Consider the following 18,791-nt stretch of genomic DNA (forward strand, 5'->3'; position numbering starts at 1 on the left):
CGATTTCCGAGCCTAAGCAGAGGTGAAACGCTGTTCTGCCGACGGGCAATCCCCCGCCAATGTTAGGGACCAGCGCCCCCTGGCGGCCTGGCCACTACGTTGGTCTCTCCAGGCGCCGCCAAACAGCCCGTGCCTGCGCAGAATGCAAGCGCTCAGGCCCACCCCTTGGAGGGTGTAACTTCCTTGGGTTGCTCTCTTTGGCCACGCCCACTTCCGGGGCGGGCTACGCCTGGAGCACGTGACGTGGTTCCGGCCTGCGGAAGATGGCGGCGCCCAGAGCCGTAGCGTGAAATTTGGTGGTGGTAGTCGCAGGCCCTTCGTGCTGGAATCACAACAGTGGGACCGTGCGCCATGTCGCGACTGATCGTGAAGAACCTCCCAGATGGGGTGAGTGCAGAGCCTGGACTTGAGAATCTGAAATTGGGACCAGCTAGGAGCTGGAGGTTGGGAGGGAGGTGCCTGGGGAGAACTCAGGGGCTTTCGATCTCGGGAAGGATTCCCGGAGGGTTCAGAGCCCGAAAGGGGATTCTCGGCAGATTCCCCGTTGACATTTGGGAGAGAGGGACAGTGCCTGCTCAGGGTTTCACAGCCGGCCCGATGGTACGTGATCCCAGCCAGACACCTCCTTCCCCGGGACATGCCAGCCCCCACGCTGTGTCGAATGCCTTGCTCCCACAGCCCTCTTGTCAGTCGCTTTTTTGGGTTGACTCGTGACTGGGTCAGACACTGCGCCTGTATCCCTCTCCCACTCGGAACACTGTCTGGGAGGAAAGTGGGGAGCAATAGACCGAGGACCTGCGTTCCAGTTCCCACTCCCGCCTCTAGAGAAGGTAGAAATAAATAGTCGAAGAAAACTGAGTGAGTGTGCAGGGCTTTAAACAGCTTATCCCGTAAGTGGGGAGGGGTGCCCCAGTCATACTTGTCTCCGCCTAGAGTCCGCACAGAACGTGGCACGTGGTAGGTATCCAGTAAATACATGCTGAATAAATAAGTGAAGAAATAGTTGAATGTGTGGTGTCAGACGGTTAGTGCGTTGTGCCCAAGTGAATCATCCGTACCTATTTCACTATGACTTTTCTTGTTTAGAGAGCGCCTACACGACTGGTGTGGCCGGTATACTCATTCCCAGAATACAAAATGTGCCGTTCGGATGGCATGAGAGATGTTGTGTACTCCTTAGAAAGAGTGAGAACATAAAACCATTTCTGTTTCATTGTTGTGGCTTTTTAACTTTACTTTTTCCGCCCCCTGGCGGATGGGGGGGCACCTATCATACGATTTTTAAAATTCAGTATAAAATGAGAAGCACAGTCTTTTGTTCCATCCTATCCTTCATCTCTCTCCAGGAGTAACCATCTTTACGGCTTGCATCTCTTGGCAAGTTCCTCGTCTCAAAACCCTTAATGTAATTACATAGTAAGCTCTCAAAGCGTTAGCTACTACTACTACTGATATTAACTCTTTCATTCACCAAACAAGACATGCAAGGGTAAGAGACACAGCCGTACCGAGAAGCAAAATGAGATGGTAGTTGAGAGGGGAAGGAAGGGTAGCCATGCTAAAATCCTCATCCACCAGAGTGAGGCATCAAGAGACGCTCTCTAAAGTTGACGGATGGATCAATAATAGGTATTTTTTAAGTGTACTCTTTAGAATAAATGATGGAAGAATTAAAAACAATAAATAACAGGGTGGAGGGAAGGGATAGTTAGGGAGTTTAGAGTTGACATGTACACACTGCTATATTTAAAACGGATAACCAGCAAGGACCTACCATATAGCACAGGGAAATCTGCTCAATGTTACATGGCAGGCTGGATGGGAGGGGCGTCTGGGGGAGAATGGATACATGTATATGTATGGCTGAGTCACTTTGCTGTGCACCTGAAGCTATCACAACATTGTTAGTCGGCTATACTCCACCATAAAATAAAGCCAATAAATAACAGAGACTGGAAGGGAGGAATAGATGACGTAGGTTTCTTATTTTTCATAGTGGGAGTCAGCAGATAGTCATTGGGTAAATAAGCCAAGAAATGAAAGTGAGAGCTCAGTATAGGGACATAGAGCCATGCTTATGAGGAGTCCTAAAAGCAAGCTCTAAAGATAGCTTGAGAGATCTTGTGTACTCCTTGTGGTAGAAAGGATACTCCTTTCTACCACAATTAGCAGGCACTGTGTAGTTTACCATTTCCTTAGTTCACACATCATTGTGGCAGGCATTTATTAGGTGTCTGCTATGCAGCAGCCATGATGCTGGGCTGCTTGTACGATAGGTCTCCTTAGCCTCCTAGCAGCCCACAGGATAGAAAGGTTTCAGTGCAGTCATTCTGAGTCTTGATTTCCTTATCAATGAAGTGGGGAAGGGCCTTGCTCAAGGTCACACAGCGAGTAAGTGTTGGAGCCAGAGCTGGAACCGGGTCCAGCTGCAGCGCATGCTCTGCAACCGCCCCTTCTAAGGTCACCTCCGGGGAATCCCAGGGCCTCAGGTTTCCAGCCCTTTTTGTCCCCTTGGCTCTGAGGGCTCCCCGGCTCCCCCCCTTCATCGTCCCCCTTCCATCCTAGATGAAGGAGGAGCGTTTCCGGCAGCTGTTCACCGCCTTCGGCACACTGACGGACTGCAGCCTCAAGTTCACCAAAGGCGGCAAGTTCCGCAAGTTCGGCTTCATCGGCTTCAAGTCCGAGGAAGAGGCCCAAACAGCGCTGCACCATTTCAACAAGAGTTTTATTGACATGTCCCGGATCACGGTGAGTGGGTGTGAATCTCGCCCTCTCCTGCCTGTCAACAGCGACCCACTGGCTCTTTCTCTCCACGCTCAAGTCCAAAGCCTGTCCCCTTCCAGACCGTGACATCTTTGGTCTTCCTCACTGTTCTCAAGCTCCCATGCTTGTGAATCCCCTGCAGCGTTTGCGGAAACAGTTTCCCCAGAGTTTCTGATTCTGTATGCTGGGGGAGGGGATCCTAGAATTTGCACGTCTCACAGGCTTACGGGTGATGGTGATGCCGCTGGTCCCAGGATGAGAAGCGCTGGTCTACATTATTCATCCACTCGCCCAGTAAGTGGCTGAACTGTCTGTGCCAGGCGTGGTGGCAGGTGTCATCATCCCCCTCTCTGTCCCTCGCAGGTAGAGTTCTGCAAGTCGTTTGGGGACCCAACAAAGCCCCGAGCCTGGAGCAAGCATGCCCAGAAAACAAGCCAGTCCAAGCCCCCTCCAAAAGACAAAGACTCCATCTCCCCAGAAACTAAGAAGGTGCGTGAATGGTCACTCCTGGCCGCATCCGGGTGTCAGCAGGGTGGTCACCCCGGGAAGGCAGGGGAGGGGGAGGGACCTGAGAATCCCTCTCGGATGGTTCCTGAAAGCAGCCCTCCCAGGGCAGTGCGTTTCCATCTCCTTTCATCGTGACCCTCACCACCTGTGCCTTCTGTTTTTAGGATGACAAGAAGAAAAAGGTAGCAGGTGCACTGGAGAAGGTGAGTCTGTCCTGGTGACAAGCGGAGGGTGGGCAGTGAGGGCGGGCCCGGTGGGCAGCGCCTTGCCATGGCTGTGGCTCCTTGGTCTTTCTGTCTGATGAAGAGTCCACGCCGCCCTCCCTGGGACTGACCCAGCTGGCCCCAGAGGTCCTCTAGAGACTGGGGGAAATGGCCTCGGAAGATGTGCTTACCCTCTGAAGAGTTAGCAAGGGTGAGCCCTGCCTGAGCCTTCTCTGCCTGTTCTCCCTCCTTCCTGCTTCCCTGCCGCCCGGCACCTGCAGCTGAGGGAAGATAACGAGTTCCAGGAGTTCCTGTCGGTTCACCAGAAGCGGACGCAGGTGGCCACCTGGGCGAATGATGCCCTGGACGTTGAGCCCTCGAAAGGGAAGAACAACTTGGCCAAAGACTACCTGAACTTCGACTCCGACTCAGGGCAGGAGAGTGAGGAGGAGGGAGCCGGAGAGGCCCCAGAAGGTAAGGGTGTGGCCCCTACCTGAGTGCGCGCCCTGCAGTGCCCGGGCCTGTGCGCACGTGACCTGGGGCCCCTCCGCGCTGGGCCCAGGAGACAGCGAGTCAGACGCTGCCCCGTGGAGCAGTGATTATCCCGCCTGCGGGTACTTCGGCTTTGACCGATCCTGGTTCCTTATTCAGTCAGTTGATTACTCACTCAGATATTGATGGAGCACCAGCTGTATGCCATGCGCTGCTTCAGGCATTGGGGATACAGGAGTGAGCAAAAGACAGGGAATCCTGCCCCCGTGGAGCTGTCGCCCTGGTTGGGGAGAGAAACAATAAAGACATTGGTCTCCTATTTAGTATATGATGTGAATACTGGTGCTGCAGGGAGAAAGCAGGAAAGGGAGGAATGTAGGAAAGGGGGACGGGAGAGTCACCGGGGAAGGCCTCCGAGGAGGTGGCCCTTGAGCACAGGACTGAGGGAGTGAATCTCTGTCCTCAGAAGAGGGTCACGGTGTCGTGGGGGGGCCGTATGGACCTGTGAGCGATTGTGGCTCGGCATGGTGAGTGCCGTGGTCGTGGGGTGGGAATCGACTTTGGTTAAAAGGTGAGGGAATGAATTTAACGTGAGTTTTATGGCTGGTAAAGTCTCTGCAAAGCTGGGATCCGAAGGACTCACTGGGAGTTGGTGCGACTCAGAAGGGATGGGGTGAGAGAAGGGGTTCCAGGCAGAGGGAACAGCATGGCAAAGGCGCAGAGGGAAGGAAAAACAGGAACTTGGAGGGAGGTTCCACATGGCTCAGGGTGGCTGCAACAGTGGGAGCCGGTGAGAAGCCGGTGAGCTCACCGGGCCCGACGAGGAGTTTGGGTTTCACCCTGAGAGCATCTGGGAGCCCCTGGTGTGTTTTGATCAAGGAGTGAGAGTCCTCTCTGTAGGCTCAAAAAAGTCACGCAGCCTCGCAGTTGGCGAGGCTGGTGAGGGAACCCCGAAGTTCTCAGTGTGTAGCACGGAAACTGTCAAAACTCCATCAGTTTCTCCCCACTTGACGGTATTTATTCAAGGACCTACTGGGGACTGGCTGCTTGGCACGGGGCCCCTGGTCACCTCAGGCTTGGCACCTTACGTGCCACCCACCGGTCACACCCCCATGCTGTCTGCCCTCCAGCCCTCTTGTTTGCTCACAACCATCACCAGCTCCCAACCTCTCCGTTTTTCCAGAGGAAGACAGCAGCCTCGAACCCAAGGCAGCCACACGGAAGGAGCTGTCGGACATGGATTACCTGAAATCCAAGGTGGTGGAGGCCGAGTCGCCATCCTCAGAGGAGAGTGAAGATGAAGCCGTGAACTGCGAGGAAGGGAGCGAGGCCGAGGAAGAGGGTTCCTGCACCCCCGCCGCCCAGCAGGACAGGGAGGCGGCCCGAGCCGAGGTGCGTGTGCATCGGGGTGAGCTTGAGAGCCTGGGGAGGGAGGAGGTCTGCTTGACCCTCGTCCACGTTCCCTGCAGCCCCTTTGTCGGGGCCTGTAACGTCGGGGAAAGACAGCTCAGCGGCCCAGAGACCTGTCTTCAGGTCTCGGTACTGCTGCTTGCTTGCTGTGTGACCCTGGGCAAGCATCTTCCCTCTCTGAATTTATTTCCTGTCGCTGACGCAGAGGCTGCCTGCCCCTCTTGACTTGGGGGGGAGGGGGGCGTAAATGAGCGGAAAAAGTATCCCAAGCATATTGTACTTCGTAGTTACTAGCAAGGTAGACAGGTGTGAGCCCGTAATCAACAATAATGGATGAAATTAATTGAGCACTTACTACACGTGAGGTTCAGTACCTGGCATGTCATTTGTCATTGAACCTCATGGGAATCTTGAGGGATGGGGATTCTTGTCCCCTTTTACAGGTGAGGAAACTGAGGCCCAGAGAAAGGAAGTGACTCGCTCAAGGTTTCGGCTGGGAAGCGGTGGGGTCAGCACCCAGACCCAGGTCTGCTGGGCTCTGGAGTCTAGGTCATAAACGTGGGTGCTTCCTCTGGGGATGGCCGCCCTGTCTTCCACCCGGGGGTCCACTCTGCTTAGGGCAGCTTCACACATCCTTCGGGTCTTCATTCCTTCATCTCCCTCCTCCTCTTTCTCCTTCCCCCTCTCCCTCCGTTCATTCTCTTTCCCTTCTAATCGCCACCTCCTGTCCTTTTCTCCTAGAGATTCTAAAGAGGTAGTCGAGTGTGGCTAAGTCAGGGAGCCGTGGGTTCAAATCCCAGCCCGGATGTGGAGTAGCCATGGACTAGGCTGAGGCGCTTCTCTTTGGGCCTCTGATCCTCATCATCTCAGGTGATGCTCCACAGAGCACTGGTCTCTGTGTCCAGTTTCCAAAACCCCTGCACCTGGGTGTGCACTGGAAATCAGAAGCTCCAGGTTTCAGGGAGATACCCCATAACTTATACGGGTCCATAAAGGCACAGGACTTTTTCTGCAGCGAAGCTAGAAATGATGCTCATCTCCTTGGGGTACACGTAAACCCTAAATTGTGATGTAACAGCTCAGAGTGGGCTTTGCCGGCAAGTGAGTCTAAGTCAGGGCAGGTTTTGTTACCAAACGAATTAACCAAAAGATTAGGTTTCTCAGAGCTGTTTCGATTCTAAAACTACAGAAGACATCCCAAACCCTGTAAGATTGTTTTAAAGATTCAAGAGGACAGCTGTGTGTGCAAAGTGCTTTGCACAACATCTGGCACAGAATATGCCCTAAATAAGTGGTAGCAAATGTCACCGTACCTCCGGGCTCCTTCCCAGGCTCTGCCCCTCCATGTGGCCTGGCGCCCCTGTGAGCAGACCCCCAGCGAGCCGGCCTGTGGTTTCCCCCCTCATCTCAGGGGCACATGGAGGGTTGGCACCGCCTACCGCAGGCTCTGGCCAGACTCCGTGTCCTTGGCAGGCACGATGCTTCCGGCATTGCCAGCTGGCCCTGGCGCCAGGGGCCTTGCAGCGTTCACTGCGACGCCCAGGTCGGCACCTCCTGCGGCTGCACCAGGGAGCTCACTGTGGCCGTTTCTGTTCTTTGCCGTCACTCAGACTGAGACACCAGCCCACCAGAAGGAACGCACCACCACCCACACAGTGAAGCTGCGGGGAGCCCCGTTCAACGTCACAGAGGTACACGCCAGTAATGGGACGGGGTGAGGAGCCCCCAGGGAGCAGGAGACAAGGGTGAGGGTCCCAGGAGCCTCTGCTGCATGGGAGCTTCAGGATCAGATGAGGACTTCAGCTGGAGGGAACTGGGGGCCAGAAAGACTGATACATAGGATCTTGGGCATCGTCACGGTCGGGAAACAGGGCCGCCTATATTGAGACCAAGAAGGACTGGTCTCAGTCACCAGTCATCTATGCTAGGGGTGGGCATACTTCTTCTGCTAAAAAATTTTAAAAGGACCAGCTAGTAAATACTCAAGGCTTTGTGATCAGTATGGTCTGTGTTACGACTACTCAACCCTGCTGTCGTAGCACGGAGGCAACCCGAGGTGAGAGGTGGCCAAATAGGCCAGGCTGTGTGCCAGTAAAACTTTATTTACAGAAGCAGGCAGTGGGCCACGTTCGGCCTGCGTACTGTAGTTTGCTGACTCTGGGTCTACGCAGGAGAGAACACTTTGTCAGTTTCCCTCCTCATGAAAGTAGTAGAAGTTCAGCATAGGAAATGTTTTTTAATGTAGCTAAATAACAAGAAGTAAAAATTACCTATCACTATAAATTGCCAACCAAACTGTGTTGAGAGAGAAGTGCTAACCAGATGGGGTACCAGGATGCAGAGCTAATTACCTACAGGTCTGATTACTATAGGAGTAAAGACTGTCCCAGGCAAGCTGGAGCAAGCTCTCCTCAATCCCCCACGTCTATATCCCATACACTGACAACCAGTAATAAATTCTGAGTATACCTTCTTAGACATCTTTTTCTTTGTATAGAAACGTTGACCTGTGTTTTTCTTTTTTTTTTTTAATTAATTATTTAAATTATCTTTGGTTGCGCTGGGTCTTCATTACTGCGCCTGGGCTTTCTCTAGTTGCAGCGAGCAGGGGCTACTCTTCGTGGCGGTGCGCGGGCTTCTCATTGTGGTGGCTTCTCTTGTTGTGGAGCATGGGCTCTAGGCACGTGGACTTCAGTAGTCGTGGCATGCGGGCTCAGTAGTCGTGACTCGCGGGCTCTAGAGTGCGGGCTCAGTAGTTGTAGCGCATGGGCTTAGTTGCTCCGCGGCATGTGGGATCTTCCCGGACCAGGGCTTGACCTGTGTCCCCTACGTTGGCAGGCAGATTCTTAATCACTGCACCACCAGGGAAGTCCTGTGTCTTTTCTTTTTAAAAAGCAATCCTACGGTAGGAACTATTTTGAAACTCTTTTCCTCCCTCATCACATTATGTCATAAATATCTTTGAATAGTGAATATTCTGCTACAGCATCATTTTTCACGTTGCGTGCTATTCTTTACTCTGGACACACTGTGTTACACTCACCCAACCTCCTAAATTGAGACATGGGGATTGTTTCCAGTCTTCTGCTGATTTGAATAATAATGCAGTCAGCGCATTTCTTGAGATCAGAGGTCAACAGATGTTTTTCTATCAACATCATTTAGTGCATAGTTTAGGCTTTGTAAGCTATATGGGCTATTGCACTTTTTTTTTTTTTTTGATAATCCTTGGAAAATGTAAAAACTATTAGCTTGCAGGCTGTGGGCAATATTTGGCCTGTGGGCTCTCGTTTGCCAACCCTTGCTCCAGATGAGTATGCATTAAGCACAGGCACGTATTCAGTACCTTTTTAAGGCTTTGATCCAGAGCGCCAGTTGCCCTCTGGAAGCCTGGCCAGTTTATACTCCCTTAGCAGAGAGTGAGAGTGCATGGTTTTGTGAACCCTGGGTATTAATCTTGATCAACGTGACAGGTCAAAATGGTATCTCACTTTGATTTATATTTTCAGTTATTAGTGAGGTCAGTCATTCTTTCACGTTTGTATATCATGTGCGTATCCTCTTTTGCAAAGTGCCTGATTATATTTTATGCTCTTTTTTTCTCAAAGTACTCACTTCTTTTGAGTCTGTATATTCGCTAATTATTTTTTTTAATAAAACTTAATCGGATTTCGGAGTAACAAGCATTTGGGTTCTACTGGACTAACTGAATTGTCTGCTAATTTAGAGTCAGAGTTCTGTCACTACCAACCATGCAGAAAATCATGTACTTCAGTGGGGACGGGGGACATTAGATGGACTTTTGCAAATAAATACACAAAAAATGGTCACTTCTTTCCACAAACGGTAACAAAATGTAATGGAAAAAAGATTACTTTTATGAAAGAGAAAGAAAAAAAGGAAGGAAGGAAGCAAAGGAAGGGAAGGAAGAAACGAAAAGACAGTCTATTTCTAGATATTCTAATGAAAATTATGTATTGGGGGCTTTATAGGTATTCTAATAGAAGTTTTATAGGTTCTATATAAAGAAAATGTTCAATTCCGCTGAGGGATTTAAAAGAATGCTTACATAAATGTAAAGCCATACATTCTTAGAAAGTAAAAATGCCAGTTCCTCCCTAATTAGTGAATAAATGAGTAAATTCAGTGGGATCACAGAGTTTCGTCAGGATTGGGGGGGTGGGGGTGGGATCCCGGAGAACAGCTGGGAACCTCCTGTGGGAATAGACCCTTCCCCTGCAAGATGTTGAAACATGTTTTAAAGCTACAGTAATTGAAACAGTTTGGTTCAGGTGAAGCTGTTGACAGGTTAATGGAATAGAATCGAATTCAGAAATAGACTCACATATGTATAAGCATCTAATTTAGGATAGGGTGTCTCATATCAATGAAGAGAAGAGAGATTTTTCTATAAATAGTAATGGGACAACCAGTTAACTTTTGTGAAGAAAAGAAAAAGGTGGAGCCCCGCCTTACTCCTCATAGCAAGCTAAATTTCAGATGCATCAAGGATTTAAGATAACAAACTGAGACAATAAAAGTTCTAGGAGAAAGCATTGAATTTACTTGTAATCTTGGAATGAAGAATGCCTTTCTGTATTCCGTATCCTGTAATAAACCGTAATGGAAAAGAATGTGAAAAAGCATATGTATACATACACATATATACGTGTATGTACACACATATATGCGTATACACATACATATATATAACTGAATTACTTTTCTGTACACCAGAAACTAACACAACGTTGTAAATCAACTATACTTCAATTAAAAAAAAAAAGAATGCCTTTCTAAGCAGTTTGCAGAACTTGGTAGTCATAAGAAAAAGATGGATTAATTGACTAGATAACATTTAAAACTTCTCTAAGGCAACTTTTTGTCATAAAGTCAAAAGACAAACAGCAGGCAGACAAAAGCTGCTTCTTTCATTTACAAATAGGTAAGTAGATATTGGGACTTACGTATGACCCAATAGAAAAGTGGACAAAAGGTAGGAGGTCTTCTAAGAGAAAGAATTCAGATGGCTGGGAAATATGCCTGAGTTCACTCACAATTAAAGAAATACAGATCAAAACAGGAAGGTTACATTTTTGCAGAAATTTTTTAAGTTCAGTAATAAATTGTTTCACGCACTGTTGGGGGAAGTTTGCGGTGAAGCCTTTTGGAAGGCAATCTGGAAGCATCAGTCAGAATTTAAAACATACGTACGTACCTTTGACCTAGCAGTTACCTTGCTGGGAATTTGCACTACAGGCGAATCATCCAGGTACACCAAGAGGTCAGTGCAAGAATGTTCATTGCCGCATTTTCTAATTCTTATTTTATTTATAAATTAATGTATTAATTTGTGTCATTTTATTTATAAAAACAAAAAACTGGAAACAATCTCTACGCTATATCACTAGAGAAGTGGAGGGCCAACAAGGTGATCTGGGCCTTGCAGTTAGGACCATTTTTGTTTTCTTCTTGGGGCTTTTCAGCATTTGCTAAATTTTGTACTCTGTGTGTTTGTGCATTTTTTAAAACGAGTTTAAATCACCCTCATGTCCAAAAAATAGAGAAGTAGTTAAGAAAATTGGGAACCATCTACAACAGTACTCTATGTGTATCATCCCCGTGAAGTAACATGGGCAAATAATCATGCTTTGATGAGACGTGAAGAAAGCTGGATTTAACCCCAATTAAGTAAAAACGTAGTTGGGAAAAAAAAGATCAGAAGCAATACCTTAAAATACTAATGGTGCCATTACTATTCTATATTTATACTCCTTGTTTCTTCTCCAACTTAAAAAAAAATTTCTTTTCCAAGGCGGTTTTAATTTACGATGGAGAAAACGTGTATAATTTAGAGGAAAGAGAGAGACTACAAAAGATGAAACACTTTGGTGTCCTTTCTGAATTCAGAAATTTGACCCATGTTTCTTTATTCGGTTTGCACTTTTGGGAAAAAACTTTTCTTCTCCTCACAGAAAAATGTCATGGAATTCCTGGCACCCCTGAAACCAGTGGCCATTCGAATAGTGAGAAATGCCCATGGAAACAAAACAGGTAAGGTCTGGGCTGTTTCGAGGGGGCTGGAGAGGCAGATGCTAGAGCTGGAAGGTTGGGGCAGTTGAACTGTGGAGATGTTTGGAGGGCAGCTACTTTTTTTCCTATTTGTGGTCCCCACTTCTGTGGATGTGGTGAAAGTGCTCAGGACAGGGGTCTGCCTCTTGTTCCCTGCCGCTGGCAGCCTAGTATGAGGTTTTCACCTGTGCAGGCAGGGCCCAGCCCCCAGGCCTGGGGGCTCAGTAATGACTGCGGCGTTCAGCCCAGATGCAGGGGCCCACCGGGGGCTCAAAGCAAGGGGAGGCCGTGATCAGATTCAGGATGGTCCCCTGGCTGGTGAGGGAAGGGTCCAGGGGCAGGGCCCAAGGACAGGTGGGCTGTGTGGGGGCTTTTGCAGTCCCCAGGGGAGGGTCTTGTGATAGAGACCAAAACCCACAGGCTTTGGCGCAGGTTACGGCACTGCCACGCGTTAGCTGTGTGTCCGTGCGCACGTCTCTTAACTCGTAGAAAAGTGGGGAGGCGAGGTCTCGTGTTTAGGGAAGACTCCACATGCTCGTCTGTGCGAGTCAGGGCCGCGGGCACTGACGGGCAGTCACTGTGGAGGTGGCCCCTCGGTGCCAAGCTGGGTTGCGGCACCGCGACCACAGGCATTTGTCCAGAGAAGGTCAAAGAGCAGGCACTGGTCAGGACAGGGTGAGGCTGGGAGGCAGGCCAAGGCCCTCCCATTTGCGAACGCTGCCTACAAAGGGAAATTTGCCTGGGGGGCATCAGGGAGTGTCTGTATTTTGGAGATTGGGCGAAAAGTACAGGTTCCCCGCCCCCCCCCACCGCTTTCTGCTCAGATTCCCCCAAACAGCTAGCACAGTGTGGGTGTTCCTCCGTGACTCCCACGATTGTCTGCAGACCTTACCTTTGTCATGGTCCTTTCTCAGGGTACGTCTTTGTGGATTTCAGCAGTGAAGAGGAAGTGAGGAAAGCTCTGAAATGCAACAGGGAATACATGGGTAAGGATGCTGGGCGGCCCCACGCCACGTGGTGGCAGGGGTTCGTTCATTAAGTTGCTCTGTAAGGTTATATTGAGGGCCTGCTGTGTGCCTGCCGGGCACTGCCCTGGGCACGGAGGATACAGCCGTGAGCAGAGCAGACCAAAGTCCCCGCCCTCCTGGGGCAGAGATTAGGCTAAGTTTCCTGTAGAGGAAACTGACATCAAGAGGGGAGAGACAGGCGGTAATCAGAGGGGCCGTGCTGTGGACAGATGCAGGAGAGGGCCGGGATTGGAGGAGGCGCATTTTAAACAGGATCGTGTCAGCTTGGGCCACACTAAGCCGGCGACACTGGAACAAAAGCCAGAGGGGTAAAGGGAGCCAGCTCTGGCTTTGTGGGGCGGGGCCGTTCCGGTACAGGGAACAGCAAGTACAGGGTCTGGAGCTGGGAGGTCACCTGAACAAGATATCCAAGGACGTGCTCTTTGGCCTGTCCCTGGTATGGACAGGTGATTCAGGTCCAGCCATTGACCCCTTGTGAAGACACAAGTTCTGTTAGGGAAGAGGAGAAACCTAAGCAGTCTTGCTAGCAAGTCAGGTGGTAGGTATTTATTGAGCACCTACTGTGTGCACGTGGAGGTGATGGTGGTGGTCGTGGTCTAATCAGGTGCCCGGGGCAATGCGTGGACACAGTTCCGCAGCAGCACAAGGTGGCTCGTCAGTGTTGGGCTGTCACGTGAGACGATTCCCAGGGCAGTGCCAGGGGCCGTGCCCTGGAATTAGGAGGATGCAGCCCCATGGGCCAGGCGGCCCAGGCAGGCTCCCCCCGAGCTAAAGCCGAGCTCGCGGGATAAGTGAGATTGAGGCCTGGCTTTGGCTGGGGCCGCCACCCTGGTTAACAGAGCCTGGTGTCTGGCGCTGTCACCAGCCACCTTCACCATGGCTTCCGGAAGGCAGCAAGAGAGTCTGGAAGCTGGCAGGTTCCGGGCCTCCCCCGGGGCCCTGACTGCCTCTCCTTGTGCAGGTGGACGCTACATCGAGGTGTTTAGGGAAAAGAACGTCCCCGCAGCCAAGGTGCCCCCAGAGAATAGCGCCAAACCCTGGCAAGGCCGGACACTCGGGGAGCATGAAGAGGAAGAGGACCTGGCCGACTCTGGGAGGCTCTTTGTGCGAAACCTGCCCTACACCAGCTCTGAGGAAGACCTGGAGAAGCTCTTCTCCAAATACGGTAGGGGCGTGGCCTCCGGCTCACCACAGGCACCTGCAGCGGGTGGTCCGAGTCCCCATGTGCCTCCTGCAGCTCTTGACCTTGGGCTAATGACGGCCCCCTCTGGCCTCAGTTTTCTCATCCATAAAATGGGCCTCACCATCGCTGAGCTGCTGTGAAGATTCAAACAGTATGTAGACAGCAGAACTCGAAGTCCTAGATGGCATCACAGGCACCTTTCGTGGTCTGAACCCAGACTCCCTTAGCTTTCACTCACTAAACTCAGAACTGACGGAGTTTGGGTACAGTTTTCTGAGATGTCCCTGGTATCTGAACCCTTGCTCTGCTCTTGGAAGCCCACTCACTGTGTGTGTTGATATGAAGTGCTCCCCAGTCTGAACTCTTGTCTAAATAGTCTTGCTCTCCAGACCGAGCACCCAGATACGTTTGCTAGTGAGGCCATTTTCATTGTTGCCGTGGCCGCTAGCATTATTTTGCAGGACACAGACTTGAAGGCCTGTAGTTCACCTTGGCACATGGAGCTGTGCTTGTTTGTAAGGTCGTGGTTGTTGAAGGGAAGGAAGTTAGGGCTCAGAGTGGCAGGGTGAGGTCCACATGCTTTTAAGCTCCCCTGGAGCGCCCCCCCCGCTCCTCTGCGGAGACAGTTGTGGGTTGCAGGGGATCCGAGCTCGGTCGGGTGCTTGTCTTCCGGACAGGGAGGCCCCGAGTAGGATTCTGCCATCAGGCAAATTGGCGTCACCTCCTGGCCTGTGTCCTGCTGTCCTGTCGCCAGATCTTCCCGCACAGGCTGGTGCCCTGGTGTACGTGGCAGGGCCGGGCACTGGAGAGGGGGTCATCGATAGACTCGAAGTATCCATCCGGGAAGATAAAGCCCGGGAAGGAGGCCTTGGTCACACCCTGGTGTTCAGAGTGGAAGGTGTATACTTTAATGTGAGCATCATAGTAATATCCCAGCAGACCCTTCTGCGGCCCTACGTCACCAGCAGGCACTGTTCAGTACCTGACACGTATTAGTGCGTTTAACCCTCCCCGTCGTCCTCCGAGCTGCGTATTCTTAACGATACCATTTTACAGATGAGAAGCCTGAGGCCTGTAAAACCCTGTGGCTTGCCCGAGGCCACACGTATAGTACGTGATGCAGGAGGGTCCAGGCCAGACACCTCTGCTCTCAGAATAGACACACGAAGGGTTGTGGAAGGACACCCTGACCCATGAGGGGGTCTCACGGCAGCCCCTTGCCACCTTCTGTCCTGGGCCAAGCGGCGGCAGCAGCTCCACGTTCTCCCTGGTTAAAACCCATAGCTTGACTAGTGCCCAGAGTTTTCTCACTCAGCTCTGGCCTGCAGGACACTGACGCCCTTCCTACCCTCAGGTCCCCTGTCTGAGCTGCATTACCCCATCGACAGCCTGACCAAGAAGCCCAAGGGCTTTGCCTTTGTCACCTTCATGTTCCCGGAGCACGCCGTGAAGGCCTACGCGGAGGTGGATGGGCAGGTGTTCCAGGTGATGGCCCGTGGGGTGGCGGGCGGCTGCCGGGCCCAGGTGATGGGGAGAGGCTGTGGGCGTGTGCGCAGGCACGAAACCACACCCACGCTTCTAGGGGAGCACACCTGATGCACGTGAAGCCGCCTCCTGATCCGAGCTGCCTCCAGGTGCAGGGTCCGCTCTGTCCTGTTCACGGATCTGTCGTTAGCCCCTAGAGGAGCACCTGGCCCATAGTGGGCCCTTAAAAAGTGTCTGTGGATTAAATGAACATGCTCTCTCAAAATACCACTTGGAAGCGGAAGGAGTAAGGAAAGAAAGAGTTTTGACCCAGTCATTGAAATGGCCACAGTAGAATATAAGAAACGCTTCTTTCTTCCAAATACCGTGCTTAGCACACAAGCCGAAGCCCCAGGCTGCCTCGCCTCCCTTTCCTGTTCGTTCGTTCGTTCGTTCGTTCATTCATTCATTCATGATTTATTGATCCCCTGTGACTGCAGGCTGAACCTGGCTCCTGCCCGCGTGGAGCTCACACCCTCACAGGGACAGAGTCGGGTGGGGAGCCCTGCAGGTGTCACTTACAAACAGATCAGCGTCCTCTGTGAAGCTTTGTCAGGTGTCCCCCGTCACAAAGTCAGGCCCCTGTGCCACATGGCCAGGCCCCTGTTCTGGGTTCAGGGCGGCCTTGTGGGCGTCCTGCCCGAGGCCCCAGTCTTGCGACAAGGGTCTCAGTGCTGGGTCCAGCCCCCTCGTGGAGAGGCCGACACACCCGGGGCAGGATGTAGGAGCGCCTGCCCCCTTCCCGTCTTTACCCCCTTCCCCTCGTCCTCCTTCAGGGCAGGATGCTCCACGCGTTACCATCCACCATCAAGAAGGAGGCCAGCGAGGACGCAGACGCCCCAGGATCATCGTCTTACAAGAAGAAGAAAGAGTCAAAAGATAAAGCCAACAGCTCCAGGTCCATACCTGCCTCTGACCCAGGCTTTGGCTGCCCTCGCCCCTCCTTGCCTAGCTGCCAGGGTACCCTGACTCCTCGTGGTGGCTTAGCCCCTCATCCATAACTTTGCTGAGCCTCAGTTTCCTCATCTGCAAAATGGGAAGAATCAGTGGTGCCTCACTTTTGTGGTGTCATAAGGATTGAGTCAATGTAAGCAAAGTGCTTGGTCCCTGGTGCTGAGTAAGCGCTTGACAGACGTTAGGGCTTATTAATATCATCGTGGCTTTTGTTGTCTTCAGGCCCTGGTACTTGGCCCATGCCAGGTAAGATGGGGGAGAGGAGGCTTCGGGGACTTAGGAAGGCAGGCCCACAAACGTGTTTCTTACAGGCTTTGCATCTGAAAACAATTGCCCCCATTCAGCCACGGTCTGACCTCTCTGTTCTGCCTCTGACTCAGCTCTCACAACTGGAACACACTGTTCATGGGCCCGAATGCAGTGGCCGACGCCATCGCCCAGAAGTACAGCGCCGCCAAGAGTCAAGTATTTGACCATGTGAGTGGGCGCCCTGTCTGATGTGCCCCCGGCTCTGGGCAGGGGAGGGGGTGGGATCGGGCTGGGGTTGTCCACCAGCTTGTTCTCTGGGGCCTCCCCCGTGGAAGCATCCACCCTGCCCTGGCTTCTCGTGGGCGAGTGTGGAGCCACGTTGCAGAAAGGAGCTGACGAGCACTTAGCGTGCGGTGCTCCTCTCGCCCCACTTCCCAGATGAAGAACTGGAGGCCCAGGGGCACAAAGGCACTTGCCCAGGGTCACACGCCTGGAAACAGGCAGAGGTGGGGTGACCCAGGTCAACCCGAATCCACTGCCCGTGCTCTGAACCACTCCCCAGAGGTGGTCCCACCCACTTCTGGGCCCAGCCAGCCCAGGTCTTTGAGATGAGCACGGGGTAGGTCGTAGGTCTCTGACCATCCCCTTCTTCCAAGTCTGACCTTGTTCCTCCTGACCTTCCCCTCCGTCCATTTGGCTTCTCCAGATCACATACCTTCCTTTAAATGCTGTGTCTCCAGTTAGGCCGTGGCCAAGTTCATCTTTGGCAAAACCTGGGAGTGTGTTTTTCAGCCAGCAGTCAAAGGATATCCATAGATTTGGTCCATAAACTCGCTGGCCATCGTCATTTACTGCCCCTGCCCCATGCTGAAGGTCAGCGCTGTCCCCCAGAAATAGAATGCGAGCTCCACACAGAATTGTAAATGTCCAAGGGGCCACATTTTTAAAAAGCAAAAATGAACAGGCAAAGTTAATTTTTCAGAATAGAATCTATTCTATTAATTCGATACGGCCAAGATATTATTAGTTCATCATCCACAATATAAAAAAGTGACAGGCTGTCTTGCACTGCTTTCTTTCCCCTCACTGAGTGTTTAAAATTCAATGCGTGTCTTACGCTGGGTTCAGACGTGCCGCGTTTCAGGTGCCCAGTGGCTGAGCTCGTGGGCACTGTGTTGGCCACACAGCTCTGGACCTCAGCCAGTCGGGAGGGGCTGCAGCTGGTTCAGATCCCACCAGTGCTCTGAGCACTGGGAAGAGAGCGGGGCCCTAAAGGGAGACAGTCCTGCTCTTCTAGAGCCTTCCAGCAGAGGAAGACACAGCTCATTAACAAAGGTGCCACATGTTGGCGTGATGGCTTGAAGAAGGCTTAAGCTGAGTAAGGGGAGAGGGTGTGAGAGCGAGGCAGGAGGCAGGCTGCTCAGGGGTGCGACATTCTAGCAGAAATTGAACGGAGGGCAGAGGTGAGCACACAGAAGCACTCAGGTGGGAATAAACTTGGCATGAGTCCCATACATATGACTGGAGGGGAGGGAGCAGGCGGGAGATGGGGGAGGGGAAGCTGGAGGGGAGGCGTGGGGTTCTTGATTCACCCTGACAGATGCGGAACCCAGAGCCATCAAGCCAGAGTGGGTATCCACGGGGGGAGCATCCGCGGGGGCCACCCGCGGGGTCCGGCTCCGTGCAAGCCTCCTCCTCGGGCTGTTGGGAGATGGGACAGCCGACCCGTCACCTGCCCGACAGCCAACAGGGCATCTTCCCTTTCCCTCCCACAGGAGACCAAGGGCAGCGTGGCCGTGCGCGTGGCCCTGGGAGAGACCCAGCTCGTCCAAGAGGTGCGGCGCTTCCTCCTCGACAATGGGGTCAGTCTGGACTCCTTCAGCCAGGTGAGTGCCCGCTGGGCAGTGAGCTGCTCAGAGCTCAGCCCCACCCCCCCACCCCTGCCCCTGGAGAGCTGGGGGTGGAGTCTCACATCTGCAGATGTGTGGACGGGTGGGTCAGGCCTTTCAAAGATGATTAGCATTAACTTTGCAGCTGTCCTTAAGAGAGAAAGAAAGATCGTCAGCTCAGACTCGTGGCCCATTGGCCCATCGAACCTGGACGGTGTCCCTCGGGGGCCATAAGCAAGAGTTTCTCCACGCAGGTCGTGGGGGCCGACCTAGCACCTTACTAAGTACACCTTACTAAGAGCACCTCTTATCTGTTTCGGGATCGAGACCTTTCTTGAATCACATAGGGGAAGGTTCCTCCACGTGCTTACTTCTTAGCAGGTAGAAGTTCTTAGGTGTCTGGATGATGAAAGTCTTGGAGGGCCCGCTGAGAGCATCTGACACCCTCCCCTTCGTCTTACAGAGTGGGGTGGGGACTTAAAGATCAGGCAGTGAGTCTGTGGCAGGGGCCTGGACT

The 18,791-nt window shown here is 52.2% G+C and overlaps 1 protein-coding gene across 2 annotated transcripts in view; it reads left to right on the forward strand.

Annotated features, from left to right (window-relative positions):
• Positions 1-256: 256 nt before the first annotated feature.
• Positions 257-18,791, forward strand: part of RBM19 (RNA binding motif protein 19) — a 122,303-nt gene continuing 103,768 nt past the window's right edge. For both annotated transcript variants that reach the window (XM_024741547.1, XM_024741548.1), the window contains exons 1-14: positions 257-387; positions 2,566-2,748; positions 3,127-3,252; positions 3,435-3,473; positions 3,755-3,947; positions 5,149-5,357; positions 6,986-7,066; positions 11,351-11,429; positions 12,362-12,433; positions 13,437-13,640; positions 15,013-15,143; positions 15,959-16,080; positions 16,517-16,613; positions 18,161-18,271. In XM_024741547.1, the coding sequence (XP_024597315.1) occupies positions 352-387; positions 2,566-2,748; positions 3,127-3,252; positions 3,435-3,473; positions 3,755-3,947; positions 5,149-5,357; positions 6,986-7,066; positions 11,351-11,429; positions 12,362-12,433; positions 13,437-13,640; positions 15,013-15,143; positions 15,959-16,080; positions 16,517-16,613; positions 18,161-18,271 (1,683 nt within the window). In that variant the 5' untranslated portion in view covers positions 257-351. The remainder of the gene's footprint in view (positions 388-2,565; positions 2,749-3,126; positions 3,253-3,434; positions 3,474-3,754; positions 3,948-5,148; positions 5,358-6,985; positions 7,067-11,350; positions 11,430-12,361; positions 12,434-13,436; positions 13,641-15,012; positions 15,144-15,958; positions 16,081-16,516; positions 16,614-18,160; positions 18,272-18,791) is intronic.

The sequence above is a fragment of the Neophocaena asiaeorientalis genome, unplaced genomic scaffold (genome assembly GCF_003031525.2).
Source record: "Neophocaena asiaeorientalis asiaeorientalis breed wild unplaced genomic scaffold, Neophocaena_asiaeorientalis_V1.1 scaffold648, whole genome shotgun sequence".
NCBI lineage: Eukaryota > Metazoa > Chordata > Mammalia > Artiodactyla > Phocoenidae > Neophocaena > Neophocaena asiaeorientalis.